This window comes from Botrytis cinerea, chromosome 10 (assembly GCF_000143535.2).
Source record: "Botrytis cinerea B05.10 chromosome 10, complete sequence".
NCBI lineage: Eukaryota > Fungi > Ascomycota > Leotiomycetes > Helotiales > Sclerotiniaceae > Botrytis > Botrytis cinerea.
In genome coordinates, this window is record NC_037319.1 from 1,215,473 (window position 1) to 1,238,902 (window position 23,430).

At 44.7% G+C, this 23,430-nt stretch overlaps 6 protein-coding genes across 6 annotated transcripts; 4 read left to right on the plus strand and 2 right to left on the minus strand.

Moving 5' to 3' along the window:
- Nucleotides 1-3,428: 3,428 nt before the first annotated feature.
- BCIN_10g03190 (hypothetical protein) lies at nucleotides 3,429-9,352 on the plus strand. Its single transcript, XM_024695549.1, has 3 exons — nucleotides 3,429-5,264; nucleotides 5,406-5,995; nucleotides 6,202-9,352. The coding sequence occupies exon 3, from the start codon at nucleotides 6,356-6,358 to the stop codon at nucleotides 8,609-8,611; it is 2,256 nt and encodes a 751-aa protein (XP_024551343.1). The 5' UTR covers nucleotides 3,429-5,264; nucleotides 5,406-5,995; nucleotides 6,202-6,355; the 3' UTR covers nucleotides 8,612-9,352.
- Nucleotides 9,353-9,422: 70 nt separating this feature from the next.
- BCIN_10g03200 (hypothetical protein) lies at nucleotides 9,423-11,216 on the minus strand. The gene is made up of 3 exons (XM_001548005.2): nucleotides 10,764-11,216; nucleotides 10,501-10,658; nucleotides 9,423-10,445 (listed from the first exon to the last, which is right to left on the minus strand). Exons 1-3 carry the CDS (start codon nucleotides 10,862-10,864, stop codon nucleotides 9,781-9,783), a joined length of 924 nt encoding a protein of 307 aa, XP_001548055.2. The 5' UTR covers nucleotides 10,865-11,216; the 3' UTR covers nucleotides 9,423-9,780.
- Nucleotides 11,217-11,264: 48 nt separating this feature from the next.
- BCIN_10g03210 (hypothetical protein) lies at nucleotides 11,265-13,940 on the plus strand. The gene is made up of 5 exons (XM_001548004.2): nucleotides 11,265-11,511; nucleotides 11,565-11,605; nucleotides 11,787-12,817; nucleotides 12,869-13,065; nucleotides 13,119-13,940. The coding sequence occupies exons 1-5, from the start codon at nucleotides 11,399-11,401 to the stop codon at nucleotides 13,402-13,404; spliced, it is 1,668 nt and encodes a 555-aa protein (XP_001548054.2). The 5' UTR covers nucleotides 11,265-11,398; the 3' UTR covers nucleotides 13,405-13,940.
- Nucleotides 13,941-14,778: 838 nt separating this feature from the next.
- BCIN_10g03220 (hypothetical protein) lies at nucleotides 14,779-17,148 on the minus strand. The gene has a single exon (XM_001548003.2). The coding sequence runs from the start codon at nucleotides 16,666-16,668 to the stop codon at nucleotides 14,950-14,952; it is 1,719 nt and encodes a 572-aa protein (XP_001548053.1). The 5' UTR covers nucleotides 16,669-17,148; the 3' UTR covers nucleotides 14,779-14,949.
- A 113-nt stretch (nucleotides 17,149-17,261) lies between these two features.
- BCIN_10g03230 (hypothetical protein) lies at nucleotides 17,262-20,766 on the plus strand. Its single transcript, XM_024695550.1, has 6 exons — nucleotides 17,262-17,359; nucleotides 17,435-17,552; nucleotides 17,602-17,760; nucleotides 17,829-18,376; nucleotides 18,433-18,575; nucleotides 18,627-20,766. The coding sequence occupies exons 1-6, from the start codon at nucleotides 17,337-17,339 to the stop codon at nucleotides 19,919-19,921; spliced, it is 2,286 nt and encodes a 761-aa protein (XP_024551344.1). The 5' UTR covers nucleotides 17,262-17,336; the 3' UTR covers nucleotides 19,922-20,766.
- Nucleotides 20,767-20,850: 84 nt separating this feature from the next.
- On the plus strand, nucleotides 20,851-23,425 carry BCIN_10g03240 (hypothetical protein). Its single transcript, XM_024695551.1, has 4 exons — nucleotides 20,851-21,261; nucleotides 21,438-21,911; nucleotides 21,966-22,534; nucleotides 22,604-23,425. Exons 2-4 carry the CDS (start codon nucleotides 21,503-21,505, stop codon nucleotides 22,739-22,741), a joined length of 1,116 nt encoding a protein of 371 aa, XP_024551345.1. The 5' UTR covers nucleotides 20,851-21,261; nucleotides 21,438-21,502; the 3' UTR covers nucleotides 22,742-23,425.
- Nucleotides 23,426-23,430: the final 5 nt, after the last annotated feature.

The window sequence follows — 23,430 nt, forward strand, 5'->3', positions numbered from 1 at the left end:
TCCATCGCGTGAAAGCTTTTTCCAATCCTGCACCGCATAAATGGCCCTGCCCCCGTGCAAATAACCGTAATTTCCATCTCAGCACTCGCATCGCATTAGGGCTTCCGAAACCCTCCCATCCTGTGCGTCGCCACTTTTGCGCAGAAAAAAATAAATTCACAGAAATTGAACAGAGTGTGCGGAAGATCTCTCTCCTGCATTCTCTTCCCCGTGTGCGCGTGGATGAGCATTTGACCTTCAAGCTTCTTCCTAGAATCATGGCCGCCCTACCTAGGGATTCCCCGATGTGTGGTCGTCCAGCGTGCTTCTTATCTGAAGCCATATGAAGATGCGATAATGCTGACAATGACGACGACCTTGGTAGGTGGAGCAGCATCTGTATTAGTCTTCATGCAGATGCAGATGCAGATGCAGCAGAGGGTGTACAATTGAAGTCTTCTCACGCATTCGATACATTCTACCGTCTTTTGATTCGAAGACGACCGAGCCTCTCACGCTCTTGATTCCTGAAGCTTGACCCTCTCTTTACACCTGACGCATGGAACTAGTCAATCACTTATCCACCATGACCTCTCACTGCATATCTAGATTGTGCACTACGCGAAAAACGTGCATATGGATGCATCGATACGGTTGATGTGGTGAGGGGAACTTTTCAACGAGAGAAAGGCAAATGCAAGAAAGAGCTGGTCATTCTGAGATCATGAATCATGAATCATGAGCATCGCATCGCATCACATCACATCACATCACATCGTCTCTGACTGAGCGGATTAGATACCTTATCTCGATGCCCCAAAACCTGATCACAACGATTGTCGGAATCAGGCTGAGAGAGCGCATGCTATTTCAAATAGAATCTTCACATTGGCCAAGACAATAATATTGTGAGGGGAAGCACGACAAATCGACACATCGCCACTCGCATGGAGCAGGTGTGAACCCTCAGGGCCTAGCTCGGGCCGTGGCCACTGTCAAGCGGAGAAATAATTTGTATCATCCTGTACCATCATTCAGCTCCTGTGCCTGTACCTGTATCTGTGCCAAAAGTCCACTTTCAAAAATAGCTTTTTCATTCCTTCTTATGGTGACTCTCGGTAGACAGGACTCCTACTCGTGCAACAACATATCTCTTGTGCGCGAGATGGATAATTGTGCAGAGAGGGTGTCATGGCTCGAGACCTGTTCGACAACCCTCGGGCGTTGAGGAAAAGGTGCAGGTAGCATCGTACAGCCTCACCCGCACGCCGGATCCGTTGAATGGTGGAATGGTTGACAAGCTGTGTTAATGCGCCCAGTGGTCAACGACTGACTGCCGAAGATGGGAAGAATTTCCGAATCAGCCGTGTGTTGGGTATGCTGGGTAATCACATAAACTTTCGTCTCGTACAGTAGAGAGCTTCTTGGCCTTCACATCGGCCAAACGAACGTACACTGGAGTGATTGACTTGAACTTGAAAGACATAATGATACGAAAGATGCACGACGCACTATGTTCTACCTGGTGCTAGTTCTTATGTATATTTGATGAGCAGACGACGATTAGTGTTGACTATCCCACGAATTATCCAAACTTTATTTAGAAGCCCTCATTAAAAAGTGTCGGGGATACTTGAAAATTTCTCAAATTGATGCAGCGGGTGTGGGCCGTAATATGATGTACTGCATGTATATTCAGGGGCGAGGACCCATCGATGTCCCAGAACCACGAGGGCAAAATGAGTATTGGCCCAAAAGGGCGACCTGGATGCGGAGGGCGTAATTTGGTCTGGCCAAATGGCACGATTGTCTAAGGTCCAGCAGATATATGCTTTTATCGCGAGTCTTCAGGTTTCTCGTGAAATGCATCGTGTCCAGCTCCCAGCTCCCAGCTCCCAGTCCAGTTTCAAGTTCCCGCGGAGAGATGGCTAGCGACACTGTTCGTCCCAAGTCCGGCTTAGCAACGTGTTGACTTGTGTTTAAGGCGATTCGCGTTGTGGATAGCAGGTACGTAGATCGCGGCTGAGTCTCTTTCTCTGTGACAAAATAATGTGAGACGGGTTAGACTCCATCGAACCCCAGGATGCGAATTGAGTTTTCCCGTTTTTCCATGATGAAATATAAGACCGAGGTTTGAGAAACGTTGACTACCTGCGTTTGCGTGTTACGCACAAAACATGGTCTATTTACATAACAGCCTGCCAAACATCTCTCCTTCAGGGTCGTCCTTGAACATAATCAATATTCCATTAGCACAACGGTGAAGGTTCTCCACCTTCTTCCACTTTCTTTTTCTCTGCCCATATCTATATTTATCTTGCCTCTGAATGCGAATTAGTTCCCTGCAGAAGACGACGACGAAGACCCTTATATGAACAAAGCTTCGATAGTTGGGAACAGGATGAGATGAACTCGGGGAATGAATGAAAGTCTGTACTCTGCACTCTGCACTCTGTAATTTTGGACTTGGGGTTGCTGTCTCAATATTCATGCTTGCTCGGATCGATAGCGAAAGTATATCATGAAGCAGATATACTTTTCCGCAGTTCCATCGGCCCCAAGACCGAACTAGTCTTATGTGCTGGTCGCCTTTCCTGCTCCAGCGTTTCGTATTCCTGACGATGGCCTTCCCAGTATCAATTCTACACAGTCGCTAGCTACCGTCGTACCGAGGACTTCCGCTCGCACTCGTAGTCTCGTAGTTCCGCAGTTTCGCAGCTCGTTACCAACCGTTGTAATGAGATTTCCCTTGTGGGGGGATTCTGAAATGCAATGACCTGGATCATGCTTTGGCACGAGATGAATATGGGATAGCATGTCAAAAAATCAATTTCATCCCCCGCAATGCTGGGAGGCGACAAATTGGATGTGACCCAGAAATAGGATCCGGGAGGGAGAGGAGAGGAGAAACCCTGGCATTTTCTGCTTTCATTCACGAATCTTCCGTCTCTTCTCTGTTCTTGGACCTGTTCTTGGACTTGGATGTAGACTTGGACATTGACATTGACATGGGCATGCACATACAGGATAAGGACAATCAGTCAGTGTACGTACGGTCGAGGAGTGAGCGCACTGTGTATGCCCGCGGAAGACTGGATGTCCCCAGCCACACCGAGCCTCAATCGTCCCATCAACACTCTCTCCCTTTCTGTTTCGCCTCTTGCCTCGTCTCTATGATCAGACGGAGAGAGCGAGGAATTGCCATGCCATGCCATGCCATGCCACGCCAGGTTCTGCGGGAGTAATGTGCGAGCTTGGAGGAGGGGAAGGGAGGTGATATGACCTATTAGAACATCAAAGCAAATGCAATTGACCCTTGATAATCCATGACAAGCTATGAGTGATTACCCGTGATGATCCTTGAGAACTCTTCCGTGATCCCTCGTTTCTACACTGGACAGAGGAGAGGACTATATTCTCTGCATTATTTTTTCGCTCTTCCTCTTTCTGCCTGCCCACGCTCTTGAGTCTCTCTGCACTCACTTCTATTGGCGTGGCATCGGAGATTCATAGTTTGTTTCACATCTTCACCATGGATGTTTAGGACCAATTAAACTGGAGAGACACCAAGTAGTTAAATCTGTTTGGGCAACGCGTATGAAGTCAGCAGTGGGTGCGGGTGTGGGTATCTGGATATCTGGGTATCTGGGTCGGAATCTGGGTCGGTATCTATCTGGGTAGGTGTGCACTGGTCTGCAGCGTGAAATCCCCAGGCAATCAATTGGCCCATTTGCCATTTGCCCTTTGCCTGGACTGGATGGATGGACAACAAGCCATGGAGCGATGAAGCGGGTTCCAGGTTGTTTTTTCCATGCACCGAATGGTCAATGAATGATTGTAGCTTCGATTTGGGTTTTTTTTCTTTCTTCTCTCTCCAAGCCTCTCTCACACACACGCTCTCTCGCTCTCTGCGTCTCGGTGACTTGTTTTTTATTTGAATTTTATCTTTCTCTCGCCCCAATCTTTCTTCTCGACCGTCTCCTCCAACGCCCATACTTTTCTCTCGTCCCATTCGATCAGTGCATCTTCTTCCTTCACCACTTTTTCTCTCTCTTTCTCGTTGTAACATTATGATTTTCATTGTCTGACATCATTCTTCTCCGCTTCTCACCTGTGCTATACCGTTCCTTTTGTTTTTTGTTTTTTCTTTCTTCGCACCCTCGACCGAGTTCTCTTTGACCGAGTTCTCTTTGACCGAGTTCTCTTTGCGACCGAACCGCCGCGGCCATTCCTTTGTTCTCGAATCGCGACTTCCGTCCAAACACGCAGACATACACACATATATACATAGATCGGTACCTACGCTACCTAGCTACCGTCAGCTTGCAGGCCCCTTCAATCAGGAGGCGCAAACAATACGTTCGGCGCATCAGAGATCAGAGAGGACGATTGACATTAACAGTGACCTTGAACTTGTGTGCTGGATTCTACACACAAGACATCCCATTCGATATTGCTGCCGAAAGACTGAGGACCAATTCAAAACAAAGTATCTTCACCTCACCAGGCGCAACGGAAGAAGAAACTTCCACGCTCGAGGACAAAACAAACAAATAAAGCCATCCCTTTCATCTCAACCCTCGAGCGATTTCATTCCTGCAGGTCCTCAACTTCCCATTCAGGTACCACAGACAGACGAGATACCAGCCCTATTGAGATACCCCACGGAATCAACAAACACAATCAGTCTGTTCCTTTCTTCTGTTCTTGATCCGATCAATTAACTCGTACCCCCTCCATTTATCTATCCGTCTGTCCATTCATCCATCCTATTCACGAGTACTTCTTGTGGAGTGTGAAAGCGCTCGAAAAATTATACGAGATTCCACGGGTATTTCTGTGCTCGCTCACTCACTCATCCACTCACCCGCCCGCGCACCCACTCACGCACCCACTCGGCTTCCCTCGATCAACAGAAGAAGATATACGTTGCGACGCATATTTACATTTATATTCACGTATATCTTTACACATACCTATATACACATATCTCTGCCGTTTACATCGTCTCCAAAGTTACACGCACACACTTACATCCTTTACAACGCCCATCGCATCTCGTCTCATCTCGTCAAATCACATCAAGCCAATCTCCAATTGACCCTCCACTCATCCGCGACGGCTTTCTTGCAGACGGGAAGGCTTGGCTGGGGTACACCCGCCTTTATCATACAGTGCCATCCTCTCTTACAATAGTTGCAGGCAATAGAGAGAGAAAACTCGCACGCATCCTCACACATACATACATATACACACACATACATCCTCACACACACACACACATAGTAAGGGATCTTTTTTTTCCTCTGGCTTTGTATTACTTTGTTATTTGATTGGTTCACATTTACCCGCCCTGTCTATTTATAACCCCCCTGCATTTCGCTTTCCTGCCCTTATTCGCTGAGAACGGTGCGCTGACTTATTAGTTTTCAAACCTACCTACCTTTCCCATACCTAGTATCATTCTAGTGCTCAACAACCCTGCCCGCTACCACCACCATACCACCACCAACATTGTCGAGACATCCTCGTCTCTCGAAACTCGCAATCCTTCAATCTTGTTTCCCCCCCCCCCCAAAAAAGGTTCAATTTGGAAAGTTTGACATTTTTCCAACAATCACATTATATCCTGTTATAATCGGTCTCGTAATTTGACCCGGTCATACATTGAAACCTACCTGTCCTATTATTCATTCAGGTACACGCACACACACGCACATACATACATACAGCCTCGAATAATAATAACTGCGGCGTCTCGCGTGCAATACCCAGGTAAGGCAAAGATTAGGTGACCCCTCGAGGCAATTCTTACTTTGTTCTCAAACTCATCTCTTACGACCATTCGTTGTATGCGTGCCAATCACTTTGTCTAAACCATCACTTCTTGCGCCCTTTCATATTCAATCGCAAAATAAAATACCAAGGCGCATTTGTCGTTGGTTATTGCTGTCGACCCTCCACTGGAAGTTTGTCATTCAATTGGGAAACTGTTTCAAGGGCTTCACAACTTCAAGTGAGTGAACGAATTCCATACCCTTCTTTATGTTCAATTCTTCTAAGCTGGCTTCCTTTTCTTATTGTTGCTTTCATTGGTTCTAGTCTAATTATTAAACAAACAAACAAAAGATTCTTCGTTTGTATTTATTATTGTGCTCTTTGACAGGCGATGATGGCTGGTCCAACAAGCATTGCAATTGCTAACAATGCGACTCTGAAAAGGTCTTTCACGGCGATTACACCTTCCTCGCCACCTTCGCCCGACTTGAGTGGATTGTCTAAAACATATTGGGGTATACAACTAGTCCGGAGTACACGCGAATCATTGGCGCAGGCTCCAGTAGTCAAACGTCGCAATCTCTCTGAAAAACGGAAGATGCCATCAGCAGCTGGTCCCCGAATGTACGAGAATCACATACCTTCATTCATGTCAGTGTATGGTATGGATTCGAACATGATGGATGGCCCATCGTTAGACGGCACTCGCACCAAACTATCGGCTAGTCCGTATAACAATCAACAATTACATCGAAACTCAGAAGTCAAGACCGATAGCAACTTACTTCAAATACATTCCCACCAACATCGGGAAAGTACCTCAACACAAGCATCCGACTCGACAGATTCTTCACCCACCACAACCGTATCTACAGTAGATTCATCTTCACTATCAGATCCATCACCAAGTTCTTCACCCGAATCGCCAATCACACTCGTCCCATTATCTTCATTCACCGGATCCTCGTTTGGTCTAGATTCTTTTCAAAATTTAAAGATGGGCGAAGTAGATGCAAGGCCGCCGCCAATAACCATCGAACGGCCTATGACTTCACCTTCGCCAAGGAAGAAGAATCCCAAAAGTCTGGCTCTCAATCTTCGACCAAGCATTGATGAATTCACCTCGGAACCGGGTTCCCCTTCGTTTATCAAACCGCCACCACTGAAGGCTAGGAAAAAGCCAAGTATATTAAGTTTAAATACTGGAACCGCCAACCTGACTTTAGAACCTATGGGACAAGGAACTTCGTCAATGTTGCAACGAAGAGGTCTGAAACATTCTGTCTCGTCGCCGCAAATGCTTTCAATGACAACACCAGGCTTTGGTCCTAGTGGTGGAATGACATTGGGTGACCCTTCTAGAGGATTTGGAGGTTCGAGATTAAAAGAATCCGGCGCTCCGAGAGATACATTCACCATTAATGAGGATGATGCACCATCACCCACAGGAGTGCAGATGGCAACTCGAGCACCAGGGATGTCTATTGGCGGTGATTCATTTGACAGGCCACCTACTGGCGAGGATTGCAAGTCTCCATCATATCCTGACGGTCCAATCCTCATGCATGAACCAACCGTTCATCTATACTCGGAGCCTAAAATGGAAGAGGCTGCAGAATTCGATGTTGTAATCAATGTCGCGAGGGAAGTTAAAAATCCATTCGAGGCAAAATTGGAGGAAATGGAGAAGGAGAGAGAGGAGAAGCAGAAAAGAGTTAGCTATACAACCGCCGCGTCTAGACACAACTCTGTGGATCCATATGCCGAGATACCCGGTACAGCTGGAACCATTTCCTCTTTCCAAACTGCTTACGAGACTCAACCGGCTGGTTCCGAATCGAGTTCTGCGGAGTCATCCCCATCCACACCACGACCTAACACCTCGGAAATGAAGATTCCCGAGTACATCCATATCCCTTGGGACCACAACACAGATGTGCAAGATGAATTGTGGGATTTGTGCCAAACTATAGAATCCAGAACGAAAGAGGGCAAAAGGGTTCTGGTGCATTGTCAACAAGGTGCTAGCCGATCGGCAACCTTAATCATTGCATATGGGATGTACATCAACCAAGATTTATCAGCAAACGAAGCGTACAACTTGGCACAATCGAAGTCACGTTGGGTCAATCCTAACATGTCTCTTCTCTTCTCATTGAACGACTTCAAAAAGGTTATCGAGAGAAAGAAGTTGGAGAAACAGACAGCTCAAAATAAAGACACAGTCGTCAGGAATAAAAGTCTGACCCGACACAGACAATCGCTTTCTGCCAATGATCTTGACACCGCATCTTCCCCAGGTCGTAACAGAGCAAACTCGTCTCATGTTTCGCCACCTAGAGATCCGGTCGTCAGAGAGCCTTTGATCATGAAGATAGCCGAGATTAAGGAACCCGAGATGAAAGAAGACACAAATTCTGTTTGCAATTCGGCAATTGATCGTTTAAGCCGTTTTGACTTTGGATTTGGTGACATTCCACGCATCGAACCTTTCACCAAATTCGAAGATGGCCCCAGAGTCGATCGACTACCATCACAGGAAGACAAATGGCAGCTTGACACGATGTCTCCTCGACCACAGGATGATGATGCGCAACCTGATATAATGTCACCGCGTATAACTGAGATGACTCGTAATCCTCTCGAGCATGCTTTCTCACGTGGTATTCCACAAGAATCTTCCTCTAGTGGAACACCTAGCCTCTTCTCTCCACGTGGATTCGATTTTCAGCGAACAGCATTCTTCCCCCCAACTGTCGCAATTCATCCAAGTCTCCCACCCGCACATGATCCTAGGAGTCCACCTATAACAGGAGAAGCTACTATTACCCGATCTATCGACGATTTTCTTTGAGCATTTGCAGAGCACATAGAATCCATCCTACTAAAGAATACCACCATAATGTCTTTGACCGATGTTTTATCTATACCAAATTTCGCAAGCATTATAACCACACATTTAGTTGTATGCCAAATTTTGGACTATCATTCGGCGTTTTTTTTTTTTGTTTTTTTTTTGTTTTTTTTTGTTTTTTTATTTCTCATTTCTCAAATTTATAAGCAATACGCCGGATTTTTTTATGATGGACGAAGATGGAAGGGCGTTTGCATAAGTTTGTGGCGTTGGATACGTAGGCAGGTCATCGTCACCGCCTCGCTGTAAGATTTAATGAATTGTCCCTTTGTTCTCAAAGGGAGTGGGGGAATGGTATGGAAGAGCTGGAGTGGAGGGATATGGTACTCACTTGACTGAGACTTGGAACAATGAAGGAAACATGACGAGGCGAATAGACCAAGAGGGGAAAACTCCTTTTGTATCAATTGCCTGACGCTGTGGAGTGGATGGCTACGAATAAAATTATATACCCAAGAGAGATATTTACTGGCTATATATCCTTTACTTTTACTGTGTGTGATTACATTGTGCATTGCTGTCTATTCTATTCTTGATTCTTTCGTATATAAGCACTATCAGTCGGAAGCTTGTATAATAACCCCTCTTTCATGTATATAAAGCTGGAATGTAGCGATGACTTGGCTGTAAGTCTACTTTGTAAGATAAATAAGAAAACCTGGTTGGAAATGGAAATGTTCAATTACATCGATTAATCGATCAATCAATGAATTGGAGTTCGAGATATGTATGATATATATATATATATAGTTGTAGATAGTTTGTGGTTTGAGATTGATGGGAGGGAGAGGGAGAGGGAGATGCGATGAAAACAAATAACCTTGGAAGGAAGTGGTAGGCAAGGCAAGGCAAGGTAAGAAAAGAAAAGAAAAGAAAAGAGGAGGATAAAAAAAAGCATAAAGGGGAAAAAAAACGTCTTGAAATTTTGAGAATTGTATTCCACCCGAACAAGTCCGTACTAGATAGGTAATATGTAACATCCCACAAAGTAACACGACATTAATTCCAAACCTATCCTAGGAAATTCGTTAAAATGATCTGCACAGTATTTCAGTCCATTACATTTCATCACATTCCATGATTCGACAGCAGACCCAACCAACCGCTACTTAAATCCCAGGCACGACACTATATTGACTATCCACATTCAAATCCGAGTCCTCGTGATGATGATGATGATGATGATGATGATGAGGTTGAGGCTCCTCCTCGTTCCTCCTCTCCTCTCCCTGCTGAGCAGCAATGTCTGCTACCCTCGATCTTTCAATCGTCTTTAAAAACCTAAAGACTTCTTTTGCGCAAGCCTCTTTGGCTTTCTTCTTGCCGTAAATGTTTGTGAGCCTCCCTACGGGGCCGTTGATCCGGGCATCCGATCCAAAATCTGCATAGATTTCATAAAATGCAGTGCCTTCTGCCATGAGCGTGAGTCTATAGGCAGGAGGGTTGAAGCCGAGGGCGATGCAGAGCCCGGGGACGAGACTGGGGTAGGGTGTTGGAGAGGTGCTTCTCTCGCGGACATTGGGATTTGGAGATGGACTTGCTGCGTTGGGAAATCTGACGGCGCCGGTAGGGGGCATGAGGTTCTGTGAGATAAGCCAATCGATGGCGAGTTTGGAGATGAATTGTTTGGCGTCTTTTTTGTTGCTAAAGGATGCTAGAGTGGTGACAGGCTCCGTCTTTTCTCTGATGGTTACGGAAAATCTAAATCGCTGTTCAGAGACCTGGATATCTGTGTACACTGGCAGTGGAGTGATGGCTTTGGCTTGGTGATATTCTGGAGATTGTTAGTATCAGTTTATGGAGTCTCGTGATCGTGATAGAGGACTTACCCAACAGTCTTCCTATCCAGTTTGTGTTGCCCATTTCTTGCAACGCCTGATCTTCAAGTAGAATACCAGTTACATCTGGCATATTCCTAGGTCTGCTGGCGGCTGGTAAGCCAGTACGAGATCCTGTGGGTTGTGCATTGTAATGATCTTGGTCAATCCTAAAAGCCTCGTCAACAAAATCTCACGAATACGATTGAACAATCGCAACAAAAGATTACAATTATAGTGTTGTGGGACTTGACTGCATCCAATTCAGAACTTACTGGGCTTGCAACTCCTCCTGCTCTCGTTCAAAATCGCTCAGGCTCTGTAATCGTACTCCAGAGCCTGACATTCCCATCCCGCTTGCTCGAGTGCCCGCCATGCTATTTATACGAGCTTGGATATCGGGAAAGGAGCCGTATACGTTTGTGAAAGAACTCAACATTGAAAAGGAGCTTTGTAGCTATGTTGGAAATGAAAGTTGTTTGTTTGTGGTGAACTCTTTGGGGGGGTGGGTGAGGCTGCAGGTAGAAGGTTGGAGAAGGACAATATCTGGGATTCGATGCATCTACAAGGGTATCTGACCTCAGGCGGGGTTATGAGAAACTCATATCCAATGGTTTATACTTGATTGGAGGGAGAAGATGAAGAGTGTAACATTATCATATTGTGTCAAGCATAGCCCAAGACTAGCCCAAGACTTTCATTGAGAGGATTCGAAGACGAGTATCATCTGAAGAAGCCAATGGGCTCGACTCACGTCTTTACAGCCCCTTTATTCCGAACTTAAGCCGAGATAGACATGGCCCATCTGAATCAGTACTACCAACAATCAATAAGACGTGAGATCCTCAAGACAACAACCTCACATCAACCATAATTCTTTGAATTGGCATTTGTATCTTGTTGCTGGAAGATGAATATCCAAACTATCATGAGTTCCTTTACTGCTCAGGACAAAGATCAAGAAGTTAGACCCTCTTCAAGTGGAAGTTGGGCTTGTAAGGAGGTGGACGAATTCGATGCTTTGTGAATGAGTTTTAGACCTTATACTAGAAGGAGACATACTGACAATTGATTAGATCGATAGAATACAAGCCTAAGCCAACTGAAAAGTATCCAGGTTAGTTATTCGTCCATTCATGAGCTTATCTAGAGCTTCCCCGGGAGGAGGGTGGTGTGATCCTCACGGGATAGCTACCATGTATGATGATTGGTTCAACATGAATAATTCCAGCTCGATTCGAATCATGACATTCTCATTATAGAATTTCCCCAAAATCTATACTGACAAGAGCTCATAGCAAAACTTCATGCGCGGAATGTCAGAAAGTACCTTGATGTCGGTGAAGGTCTCATCTATCTTCCTGGTCTACCAAGTTTCAATTATGAAGATTCGGATATGCCACCTGCTTTCCGACAACGTCGTTACTTCTATTACATCACTGGAGTGAATCTCTCTGATTGCATTGTTACCTACAACATCCATCGCGATCAACTATGGCTTTGGATTCCACCACCAAATTCCGGCAGATCCGTCATTTACAATGGAGCTCGTCCAACGATCAAAGAGATAATGAGCAAGTACGATTTTGACCATGTTGAAACATTGACCCACCTTGATTCATATCTCACTTGGTATGCACACACCGAACCCGGAAAGATACACGTTCTACATGATTATCAAGCGCCAAAAAACATCGAACTTCAGATTACTCGCAAAAATGGATGTCATTCTATCATTAGCGAATCTCCGTTCGATAGCTCCAAGTTAGAGGAGGCTATGAATACAGCTAGAGCTATTAAGAGTCCATACGAGCTTAGAATGATCCGGAAGGCAAGTGCAATCACAGCACAAGGCCATCTCAATGTTCTCCGTGGTCTTCGTCACTTGTCCAATGAGGCAGAGATTGAAGCCATTTTCACAGCGACATGTATTGCCAAACAGGCGAAAACTCAAGCATATGGAGTGATTGCTGGTTCTGGAGAAAATGCAAGTACTCTTCATTATATGGCCAACAATGAACCTCTTAAAGGAAGACAACTCTTGTGTCTCGATGCGGGTTGTGAGTGGGATTGCTACGCATCTGATGTTACTCGAACAGTTCCAATCTCCGGAGAGTATACCGAGGAAGCTGAAGCTATCTATGATATTGTAGCCAAGATGCAAGATGAGTGTATTGAATTACTGAAGCCAGGTGCTAATTATCGAGATATTCATATCCATGCCCACAAGGTTGCGCTCAAAGGTCTCATGGATTTGGGGCTCGTGGAAGGTGGAACATTTGATGAACTTTTCATGGCGGGTGTTTCGGTAGCATTCTTTCCTCATGGTGTAAGTACTTATTCACTCCATTCACATTACTCCAATCTGACTGATATTTAGTTGGGTCATTACGTTGGTCTGGAAGTTCATGATGTCGGACCTGGCGGAAGTCGCATCACAAATCGTTTGTATGGATTCGACAAGAAACCCGCTGATTGGACTGATGCCTACTTTCAAATCCTTTCAAACACTGGAGTTACTTCAGATGGCGGGTCTATCCTCGAAAAGGATATGGTTGTTACAGTCGAACCTGGAATGTAAGTTCATCCCAGAGCCCCATTATTTTCATCTCTGACGATGCGCCTCCAAGTTATTTCTCCCGATATGCCCTTGAAGAAGTTTATCTAAAATCTCCCAATTATGCAAAATACATCAACAAAGATCTCCTACAAAAGTACTATCCAGTCGGAGGCGTACGCATCGAAGACGATCTTTTGATAACAGAAGATGGATATGAGAATTTGACTACCGTTCTAAAAGGTAAAGAAGCATTAAAAATCATCAACGAAGGAAAAGAACAGGAAGAAGAAGAAGAGAGAGAAGCAAACAGGAAAGCTACGGAGTCTAGAAAGCAAAAGAAAACTTGGTTTTGGTAGATATTGAGTGGTGAATAATGATAGAGGTGTATATTAGGCGTTGTGTTATATGTTTCTCATTCATCTCGGATTTCGAAGGATGCTGAGAGATTTTTCTTTCTTTTCTTTCCTTGAGTATTGTTGTATGGAAGTTTAGCTTGGGTACGACTCAATTCAACTTGTGGTCTATCGATCATATACGACTGTTTGTATAGAACAAGTTCATAGAATGTTGAATGTCTCTCTCTCTCTCTCTCTCTCTCTCTGTGTGTGTGTGTGTGTGTATGTTTCGTCTCAGTCTTCTTAGATATTTATTGAAAGTCATTTCATTCACACATTGTATGTCGGAAAAGGAGGATTAGCGACAACACACCAGATAGAAAGGTAAAGTGCCATAGATATCTAGAGTAATAGCATGAACCTTACCTCAGTATATAGCATCCATTACTTAGGAATAGAACATGGCTCACTTATTAGACTTGCAGCCAACCCAGATAATCTATTCCTCTCCCTCTCCCTCTCCCTCTCCCTCTCCCTCTCCAAAATCCATCCCTCCATCTCAACCACCAAAATAAACCAACAAACGCATAATTCCCACAAAGAATCCCTTCTTCCCTACCCATCTATCCATTCAGTCCAAAATTCTTTGTCCGAAAATACTCCCTCTCTCTCTCTCTGCCTCTCTCCTATCCCCTTCACTTCACTTCATGTCATTGTTGTTTGTTGTATTATCAACCCACAGCCTCTTTACATCTATTCCGCTTTGTTTTTTTATTAAAAAAAAAACTAAAAAAAAAACAAAGCCAACGATGTCTTTGTCCGTATTTTCTATATCAATCTCATTCTTCCTGCTCCTGTTGTTTATTTTCCATTTCATTTCCAAGTATCCAGCCTCGAGTATTGTCTAAAAATCGCACCGATACACGTCTTTCGAATCCTTCAATCGTCGTTTTATACATATACATATACATATACATATACAGCTCACAGTTAAATCGAAAATCGATATACTCAACTAACATAACCCACCCAACATCAGAACCCCATCAACCCTTCGCCCCTCCAAAACTAACCTCTCCTCCCAAAGAAAATGTGTACCTACACCACCGTCCTCTACGCCTGCAACCACACCTCACACGGCTTCCAGCAAGCATGTTGGATAGCGAACAAATCCGTTGCTCTCCCACTTTCGCTTCCACTTTCCTGCCTCAAAACTACGCATACGGAAGAGATGCTCGCGGAATGGTGTTCTGGGTGTAAGGCTAAGGCTGCGATGGCTGCAGAGAGAGTTAGAGTATTGTGTGCGCCTAGGGAGTAGGTGGAAGGATAGATAGATGGATAGATAGGAATAGGTAGGTTGGTTATCATAGTTGAATCACTGCGTGTAGGATAGGATGGGACAAGACGGTAAGATAAAGTAATAATATATAACTATTTTGATTTTTTAACCCTTGAAGTTCCTAGAAGCATGAATTATATGCTTTTAGTACCAATAAACTATTGTAAATCTGTTCAAATTTAATAACATGAGTCGAAGTGGTGTATATATACCTAAAGCATCCCCTCTTATCTTAATTTCAACTTCCCCTCATGTTCCTGCCAAAAATTTCTACACAATCTGTGTCCCCAATGCTCAATCCACCATTCCCCAAAACTATCCTCAACTTTGACATCTACTTTCATAACCCTTTCTTCTCTCTTTAATCCACATATCACGCACGCTTTCGGTGCCGTTAATGCCCCTTCTTGACTCTTTACATGCATCGAATCTCCAATTTCTGGGATCGCTAAATGTTTCGAAACATCTTTGAGACTTGTATTAGCTACTGCTACAGCCGATCGAAGTCTGCCTAATTGTTCTTTCCATACACGGATTGTTTCTTCCGCTTCACGGTCTTCACGTGCGACTTCCGCTTTATCGACACCGGTTAATTTCATGCCGCCTTTTCCACCGGCAGGTCCAATACTCATACCCTGTGAGAGATGAGTATCACGTTTCCAGCGAAATTTGCGACCAGCGATTATATGGGCTGCAACAGTGGCAATGAGAAGGTAAGCGCGAAGGAAATTGATGGTGGAAGGATCGGATATGATGCGATTTTTGAGAGAGAAGGGTTGGTTTGCTACGGCCTTGAAGAGAGATGATTGAGGAAGGTCGAAGAGCTGGGGAAAAAGCATCAAGAGGATCGAGGGAGGGGGAATATTGGTAGGAGGTGGAAGATTGGGTTCCACTGAGGTGGGCTCTGTGACTTTATCGACGGCATTCCAGGCCCAAGCATCAGCTGCTATGCCAGATGTTGGATTTGTGCTAGATATAGCTGGAGATTCGGCTGGAAGATCAGAAAAGTCACCCCAGTCATCGTCTATGTCTTCAACGATAGATGGTACGGCAGGCGAATCAACATAGGGTGCTGCTTTTGGAGGTTTCTCGTCATATGATGGCCAAGCTGTCAAAGGAGAAGCTGATTTGGGTTTATCTTCGGTCTTCATTTTGGCGACTTGTTTGATTTGTTGGGTAGCAAGACCAACCTTGGGAAACGGATTCCGCTGCTGAAAAGAGGGTGATTTGGGTGCTTGTGGGTATGGTAATGGGGTATTAAGATTCGGTGACGTGGTAGTGAGGTCATGAGGCTTTTTTGATGGTTGTGTTTTGATACTCAATGAACCAAAAAAGTCATCGAGAGGCTCTGGAGGTGTAGATGGTTGTGGTTGTGATGGAGGAGGAGTGACGCTCTCAAAATCTCCAAAATCATCATCTTCACCCTCTTCCTCATCGGCGTCAAAAAGAATTTCTCCACCTGACGAACCCTTAGATGGTGGTAATGTTGGTCGGGGATAGGAATAGCTCATGTGATTATTCGACGTAGATGAAGGCTCTGGCATATCATGAACATTATTGTTAAAAAGATCAAAGGTCGATCTGCGCACGATTCCCGGGTTTGGCGGAGCATTATCATTTTTGAATATGTTCCCCCCTTGGTAATTGGATTTTGGTGCATTGATAGATGGGTTCGGGGGAGTAGCTGTTATGCCAAAAGAACCCCATAGATCTTCTTGGGGAGTTCCACTTTGTGCTGGAGTCATTGGACTCGTGAAGCTATTCAAGTCCCCCCAAATGTCATCATTTTGCCTTGTAGTTTGCGCCGGTGTCTGGCTTGCATGCGCCTGGCCTGGCTGGCTACTAGGGGTGGCACCACCAAGAAACGAGAAACTCTGACTAGCTTGTGGTTGAGGATCCTGAGGTGATTTGTAAAATGTATCGAACTCGAGAAGATCGGAAGACATGGCTGTTGATGCGACGATTGCTTGTGAATTGTGAGTTGCTATTGCTTCATCGGCTCCACGAGTATCAGTATTTCCAGAGAGATATAGATTTGGCACCGCTGGTTTTCTCCAAATCTATACACCGAAGAGCAATTGGTGGTGATGTCGAGGTACAATTGATTCTGCGATTCTTGTGACAATTGATCCAGTCCAGAACACGACGATCGATGGAGATTTTATATCTCTTTATCCACACAAGCTCCACATGGATGAAATGCAAGACTTACTATATTTAAAGTCTATTCTTATGTGAGCTTCATCTCAAAGTATGTGGATACCCCGTCTCAGGAAAATGAATACCAATTGGAGAGTGCAACGGTCGGAGTGCATGAAAACCGTTAAGATGACGATGATTGGGCGAAGAGTACGAAACATAATATTGAGGTACCAATATGGCGTTCCATGTAAATGCGATGGAACGTGACCACGAGGCTGACAGACATGATGTGATTATATTTGATTGGCTGATATCGCTCAACTCTGACGCTAGATAAAACTTGGCTTGAAACCAAATCTCAGCCTTCCTCTCCAAAGTCAGCCCTCCCCCACTCCACGATTTAAATAGTCCGAGACATAGGAGCGTCGTCATTAACCTCCCTTTTTCGGACATCATATATCTGCTCGTGATAATGAGGTCTTTGGAGGATTCTAGGTAAGAAATTTTAAATTATCAAAGCCCTTCTTGCTCTCTCTGCTCGTTATTGTTCTAATACAAGAGTGAGAAAAGAAAGAGGTGGCAGGTGACGATAAAGTCCGCATCTAACTTGACCGAACTCAAGAAATCACTGAGGATCGATGGAGAAAACAGTCCTTGCGACGGAGGGTTGAGATCTATCTGTTGGAAGGTTCGTCCTAAGTTTCATCTTGGTGTACTCTTGAGTAACGTTTTAATAGACATTTCTGTTGTTTCAAAACACAGAGATCACAGGTTGGGCACGAGGACTTGAGGATTCACGAAGTGCTTATACCTCTTTGAGAGAACATTTCTTGAGATTTATCGAACATCCAAACAATCTAGGGTCTTCATTAGATCCTCTGGATGATGATAAACACGTGAGTGGTTCTAATCTCGTCTCTACGCATTCTGGAAATCTTGTTCAAGCATACTGAGAGACCCTAAGTCACCATGGAATACCCTTCGGAAAGATGAAGAGATTCGTGCCGAAATATTTCAGGATATTGAGAGATGCATGCCAGAAGAACCATACTTCCGTCGAGCCGACATTCAAAGGCTCATGCTAGATGTATTATTTATCTTTTGCAAAATCAACCAGGATGTAGGTTATCGTCAGGGCATGCATGAGATACTGGCTCCAATTCTATGGGTAGTGGAGCAAGATTCTATTGACCCCGGAGACATCAATAGTGACTCGGCCGAATCAGAAACAGATTCACCAGATTCGATTATGAAGCAGTGTTTAGATCGTAAATTCATCGAGCACGACGCCTTCACTCTCTTGTCTTTAGTCATGAGATCAGCAAAGTCATTTTATGAGTTAGGTGACCCTGGTCAAAGAACCCCTCAAATTGGTGGCGGAACACCTCAGAATGGCGCATCTCCTATTGTTGAAAGGAGTAAGCGAATTCATGAAATATACCTGGCTCGTGTAGACCCGCGACTAGCCAAACATCTTACAGATATTGAGATTCTACCACAGATATTCTTGATGTAAGGATAAAAATCCTTGGCTTTGGCTACTGTTCATCTGTTGACGGATTATATAGACGTTGGATTAGGTTGCTCTTCGGGCGCGAGTTTCCTTTTGTCGATCTACTATCAGTGTGGGATACTCTTTTCGCTGAGGATCCAGAATTAGATCTTGTGGATCTCATATGTGTAGCAATGCTACTTCGAATTCGTTGGCAACGTATGCAATTCACCTTACAAAGTTTGGTGTAACGACTAACTTACAAATCAGTAATGGAATCGAACTACTCGCTAGCCTTAATGCTTCTACTCAAATATGAGTGCCCTCCAAATCCTCAAACATTCGTCGATGATGCAATCTTCCTACGAGATAATTTCAATGCTAGTGGCGGATCCCAGATTATCCATAAATATAGTGGGAAGTACCCACAGCGAGATAAATCGTCACCACCACCTGATGCTCCTCTTGAAGGCAGCCTCAGCCCCAGACAGCTGCTCATGCGAAATAGATCCTCATTGACCACCCCTGCTCGATTTTTACAACAGCAAGGAGGCGTTGAGGCGTTGATTCAAGGTGCTGCAAAAGGTGTTTACAATAGGGGAGAGCGTCTTGGCATTAATCAAGCTGTGCGCGATGCAATGGAAGAAGTGAAGAAGAATATGCAAGGGCTACAAACCCCAAGAAGCAACAATTCTCCTAGGAGGGCTAGTGGTGCTTCACGATGGTCTCTTGATGATGGGCGTGTAATGCCTGCCTCGACAGCTATCATGGCAACAATGAACGAAAGGAACAGGCAATTGGCTGTCATGCTAGATCATGCAATGAAAGATCTGAGATCTGTTTCTGTGTCAGAAGAAAGTAACCGAGAAAAGTGCATTGAGGCAATGGAAATGGCTATTGCTAAAGTTGATTTCGTAAAAGTTTACTTGGAGGACTCTACTATGCCACTTCCAATTCTTTCACCAAATATCAATAGCAGAAATGAACCTGCCAAACCAGAAGCGGATACACCGAAAGTTTTATCTCCGCCAATCTCAGATCACAGGCAGACATCTTCACCAGAAACTCCCACCATAACTTCGGACCCAGGCAATGCTCTGACAAAAGATACAAATGACCTAGACGAGTCATCCATATCAACGCCTGACATTAGTCAAGCTTCAAGGGAAGCAATTGATCTCTCCTCAAACGAGCGGTCTACAATTATCGAACCCAAAATGGAAAGAGAAGATATGAGGTCTGCAACAACCGAGAGACCCGAAGCACCAATTCCCACTAGATCTTCGATTGCTCAATCATCGTTCTCCTGGATGCTAGAACCAGATCAAGCATCTAGCCCCACGGCAAAATCATCACCCCCAAAGAGTTCTTCCCCATTTTTAAGAACTGGAAAGCGACCTACATCCGGTGCTGGTCGAGAAAAGGCAGCGTTTCTGTTTGGGGATGACGACGGTGACTTCCAACTTCCAATACCAAAATCTCCAATGCCAAACGCGGAAGAAGCCTTCAAGCTAGGAACATTAAAACGAATAAAAGAGAAAGTCGATGAACATACGGATGAATAGTATGGTTATATTATCTCTTTTGTCTACTCAACAACACACTTCATGATTGGATTCATCAGTAAACGCGAATCCATCAATACACGAATGACGACGGGGCATTGAATTGATCACTTGTTGCAAGCCATCTATGAAATATGATAGAAAAAGGACGAATGGGGTGATCACCTAACATCAGCTGCGAGCCTGACCTTTTTTCGAACGTCGGATAGCAGAACACTACTGCAAGCTGGCAATGCAGGTATACGCGAAATGTAGGAAGCCTCCAATTCGTCTAGGTATTTAAGTAACACCAGTTGAAACTGGCTGCTCATCATATTTCGTAACTGGCTCCGACAATCGCTCGAAGCAGGATTTGCAAAGCCCAAGACTAATGAATGTCATCGTCGGAATATGGGCCAGCGTTGTAAATATAGGAATGATCATGAGAGGTCGTCAACATCAAATTGTTTCATATGGTTAACGAAATTAAGAAGTATACATGTCATGTTTCCCAACCTATTCATTCATACTGTCTTTGATGTTGGTTTGACCATGGAGAGGAGTCATGTACAGGTGACTATAAGCCCTTTCTCCATCTGCGATTGTTCCCCTATGAAGTTTGCCTTCCATGTCAAAAGAAGTATATAAAGCATTTGAATCTTAAGAGCTCGAGCTCTCCTTGACCATTCGCCTTAGTTCGAACCCTTGAGAATGCTCGGGGGGTGATTTGCTATTGATGACGTTAAGGCACCACAAGTAGATACACCATATACCAATGATATCAAAAGAACACTGTCAGCCTTCCTGTCATTGTTATTTACATGCACAACAAAGATGGCGAGATGGTGAAATGCGTGCTTGATGCAGATAACCCAAGGACATCGTCCAGTATCTACCTCAGCTCAGCTAAAAGCACGTTGGTGCAAATGCCCCACCCTTTTTAAAAACACGGCCAGTGTGTCTCGATCAGACTTCGAACCCCGCCCTTCCAATAATTAGCGTCAAAATCATTCCCAGTAAAAAAAAGCAAAAGCACTTTCCAGGTTCACCAGCCATTCCCTCTCCTCTCCCCTCCACAAACAAAAAGATTCATCGATTTCTTTCAAAGAGAAATATCAATCACACTTTCTCCTCCCCTTCCCCCTTTTCCCTCTCCCTCCTCTTCGTCCCTTCCCACTCCTCAACTCAACTCTCAACCTTTAGTCACCCCCCACCATCTATCTAAATCCATCTTCTTTTCCCCTCTTCAAGGTCACTCGGTCAACCCTTCATCCTCCTTTATCTTCCCGATAACACACCTCGAGCTCTTCTCACACAACTCCCTCCCACAACCAGTCTCTTTCTTGATCTCTGCAATCAAGGTATGCTTATACATTCATTCTCTTTCTTTTGCTCAAGGCGCAATGCTGGGCTCTGCATTGCATTCCACCGGCGCATTCACTATCGCATTCGGATAGTGAGATATGGCATTGTCTGCGGACTACCAGATCTTCAATTTACAATCACATCTCTCACATACTAACCTTCCATCAATCAGATTTACTCAACGTTACCTCACTCAACTTTCCATCTCCCAGAAGTTGAAATCCAAAGAAATCCAAAATGTCTTCTCAAGATAATCGCGACAATGCTCCTAATGGCGATGAGCTCAACGATTCCATGGATCGCTTACAGGTCAATGATGAGACTCGTCTTGGCCCCGATGGCGAACCGCTCCCAAAGACCGATGAAGAATATGCAGAATCTCAACTCACCTTGAGAGCTATTGTTTCTTCAAAGGAAGCTGGTGTCATTATCGGCAAAGGTGGCAAGAACGTCGCCGACCTTCGTGATGAGACTGGTGTGAAAGCCGGTGTCAGCAAGGTCGTCCAAGGCGTTCATGATCGTGTCTTAACTATCTCGGGTGGATGCGATTCTATTTCCAGAGCTTACTCCATTGTTGCGAAAGCTTTGTTGGAGGGCGCACCACAAATGGGAATGGGTGGAGTTGTTTCTAACAACGGTACTCATCGTAAGTTACAGTCTATGCCATAATATAACTACTTGGTCTAATTCTACTATCTAGCAATCAAGTTGTTGATCTCCCACAATCAAATGGGTACGATCATCGGTCGACAAGGACTCAAAATCAAGCATATCCAGGACGCTTCTGGTGTTCGCATGGTCGCACAGAAGGAAATGCTCCCACAATCCACCGAACGTATCGTAGAGGTCCAGGGTAACCCTGAAGGTATCCAAAAAGCCATCTGGGAAATCTGCAAGTGTTTGGTCGACGACTGGGCTAGAGGAACCGGTACTGTTTTATACAACCCCATGGTTCGCACTCAAACGGGTAATTCAGGTGGTATGAGTCAAGGCAACGTTGGAGGAACTGGTCGTGAGTACGGTAGCTCACGTGTCATGCGCACTGGAAATGGTGCCGATTTCAGTGAGAGTGCTCCACGATCATACAACCGCCGTTCTGAATCGGATGCTGCTCAACGTGGACCACCCACTCACGATGAGAACGGAGAGGAGCTCCAAACACAGAACATCAGCATTCCAGCTGACATGGTTGGATGTATCATTGGTCGGGCTGGTTCCAAGATCAGTGAGATTAGAAAGACCTCTGGAGCTCGTATCTCCATCGCTAAGGTAAGCCTTCTTTATCCTGAGAGAGCTCAAGCTCCACCAGAAAGATATCTTTACTGACATATACATTAGTCTCCTCACGATGAGACTGGAGAGCGCATGTTCACCATTATGGGTACTGCTAAGGCTAACGACTCAGCTCTCTATCTTCTCTATGAGAACCTCGAGGCCGAGAAGCAGCGCCGCAGTCAAGGCAATGCTCAAGAATGAATCACTAGCTCTATTTGAGCACATCGAATTTCTTTTTCAGGCAGGCAAGCTTTGTCTCAGGTCTATCCAGATTTGACTTGCCGCAAGGCTGATATTGATGCGATGATTCTACCTTGGGATTCGTTGGTAATTTTTACTTGGACCGATATTCCTTTCCCCAACAAAAGCAGTTCCTTTACCATTTTCATTTCCACTTCTTGCGGCACGGAATTTTACGAAATTATGCTCATTTGCATGGTGCACATACGAGCTGCCCTTATGCAAATGTCATTCCCCTATTGATACAAATGATTCGCCTCAACATTCGACAACCAGAGATACCGACCTCCTATCTCGACTCTCAGCTTTCCGAAGTCCCCAATCGAACGAACGAGAATCGACCTAATCTCGTCATTCATGCCGGCTATGACCTGATAATTCTCTTAAGTTACGAATCATGATATGCACATTACCCGTTAAATCATATGCACTCGACACAAATTTCCCACCCGTCTTCCACATCGCTCCTTCGAACACCAATACGTCCGCAACACAAATAGCCTTACGTCTTCTCGACCTTTGATCTTACACTACGAAATAGGCCCATCAACACATCCAGATCTGTTCTGAGAATGTAGTAGGTAGACCATTGAGTAGATTTAGAACAATACGAGTATTCCGAACAATGAATTTACTTAAAATGCATATAT

Excerpts from the sequence above, each read along its gene's own strand:
- BCIN_10g03190 (XM_024695549.1), top strand. The coding sequence starts at position 6,356 with ATGCCATCAGCAGCTGGTCCCCGAATGTACGAGAATCACATACCTTCA.
- BCIN_10g03200 (XM_001548005.2), bottom strand. The coding sequence starts at position 10,864 with ATGGCGGGCACTCGAGCAAGCGGGATGGGAATGTCAGGCTCTGGAGTA. Across the intron at positions 10,659-10,763 it reads CAGGAGGAGTTGCAAGCCCA|GATTGACCAAGATCATTACA; the intron begins GTAAGTTCTGAA and ends CGAGGCTTTTAG. Across the intron at positions 10,446-10,500 it reads CTGGATAGGAAGACTGTTGG|AATATCACCAAGCCAAAGCC; the intron begins GTAAGTCCTCTA and ends AACAATCTCCAG.
- BCIN_10g03210 (XM_001548004.2), top strand. The coding sequence starts at position 11,399 with ATGAATATCCAAACTATCATGAGTTCCTTTACTGCTCAGGACAAAGAT. Across the intron at positions 11,512-11,564 it reads GTGGACGAATTCGATGCTTT|ATCGATAGAATACAAGCCTA; the intron begins GTGAATGAGTTT and ends ACAATTGATTAG. Across the intron at positions 11,606-11,786 it reads GCCAACTGAAAAGTATCCAG|CAAAACTTCATGCGCGGAAT; the intron begins GTTAGTTATTCG and ends AAGAGCTCATAG.
- BCIN_10g03220 (XM_001548003.2), bottom strand. The coding sequence starts at position 16,668 with ATGTCTTCCGATCTTCTCGAGTTCGATACATTTTACAAATCACCTCAG.
- BCIN_10g03230 (XM_024695550.1), top strand. The coding sequence starts at position 17,337 with ATGAGGTCTTTGGAGGATTCTAG. Across the intron at positions 17,553-17,601 it reads TGAGATCTATCTGTTGGAAG|ACATTTCTGTTGTTTCAAAA; the intron begins GTTCGTCCTAAG and ends ACGTTTTAATAG. Across the intron at positions 18,377-18,432 it reads CTACCACAGATATTCTTGAT|ACGTTGGATTAGGTTGCTCT; the intron begins GTAAGGATAAAA and ends CGGATTATATAG.
- BCIN_10g03240 (XM_024695551.1), top strand. The coding sequence starts at position 21,503 with ATGTCTTCTCAAGATAATCGCGACAATGCTCCTAATGGCGATGAGCTC. Across the intron at positions 21,912-21,965 it reads TTCTAACAACGGTACTCATC|CAATCAAGTTGTTGATCTCC; the intron begins GTAAGTTACAGT and ends TCTACTATCTAG. Across the intron at positions 22,535-22,603 it reads CTCGTATCTCCATCGCTAAG|TCTCCTCACGATGAGACTGG; the intron begins GTAAGCCTTCTT and ends CATATACATTAG.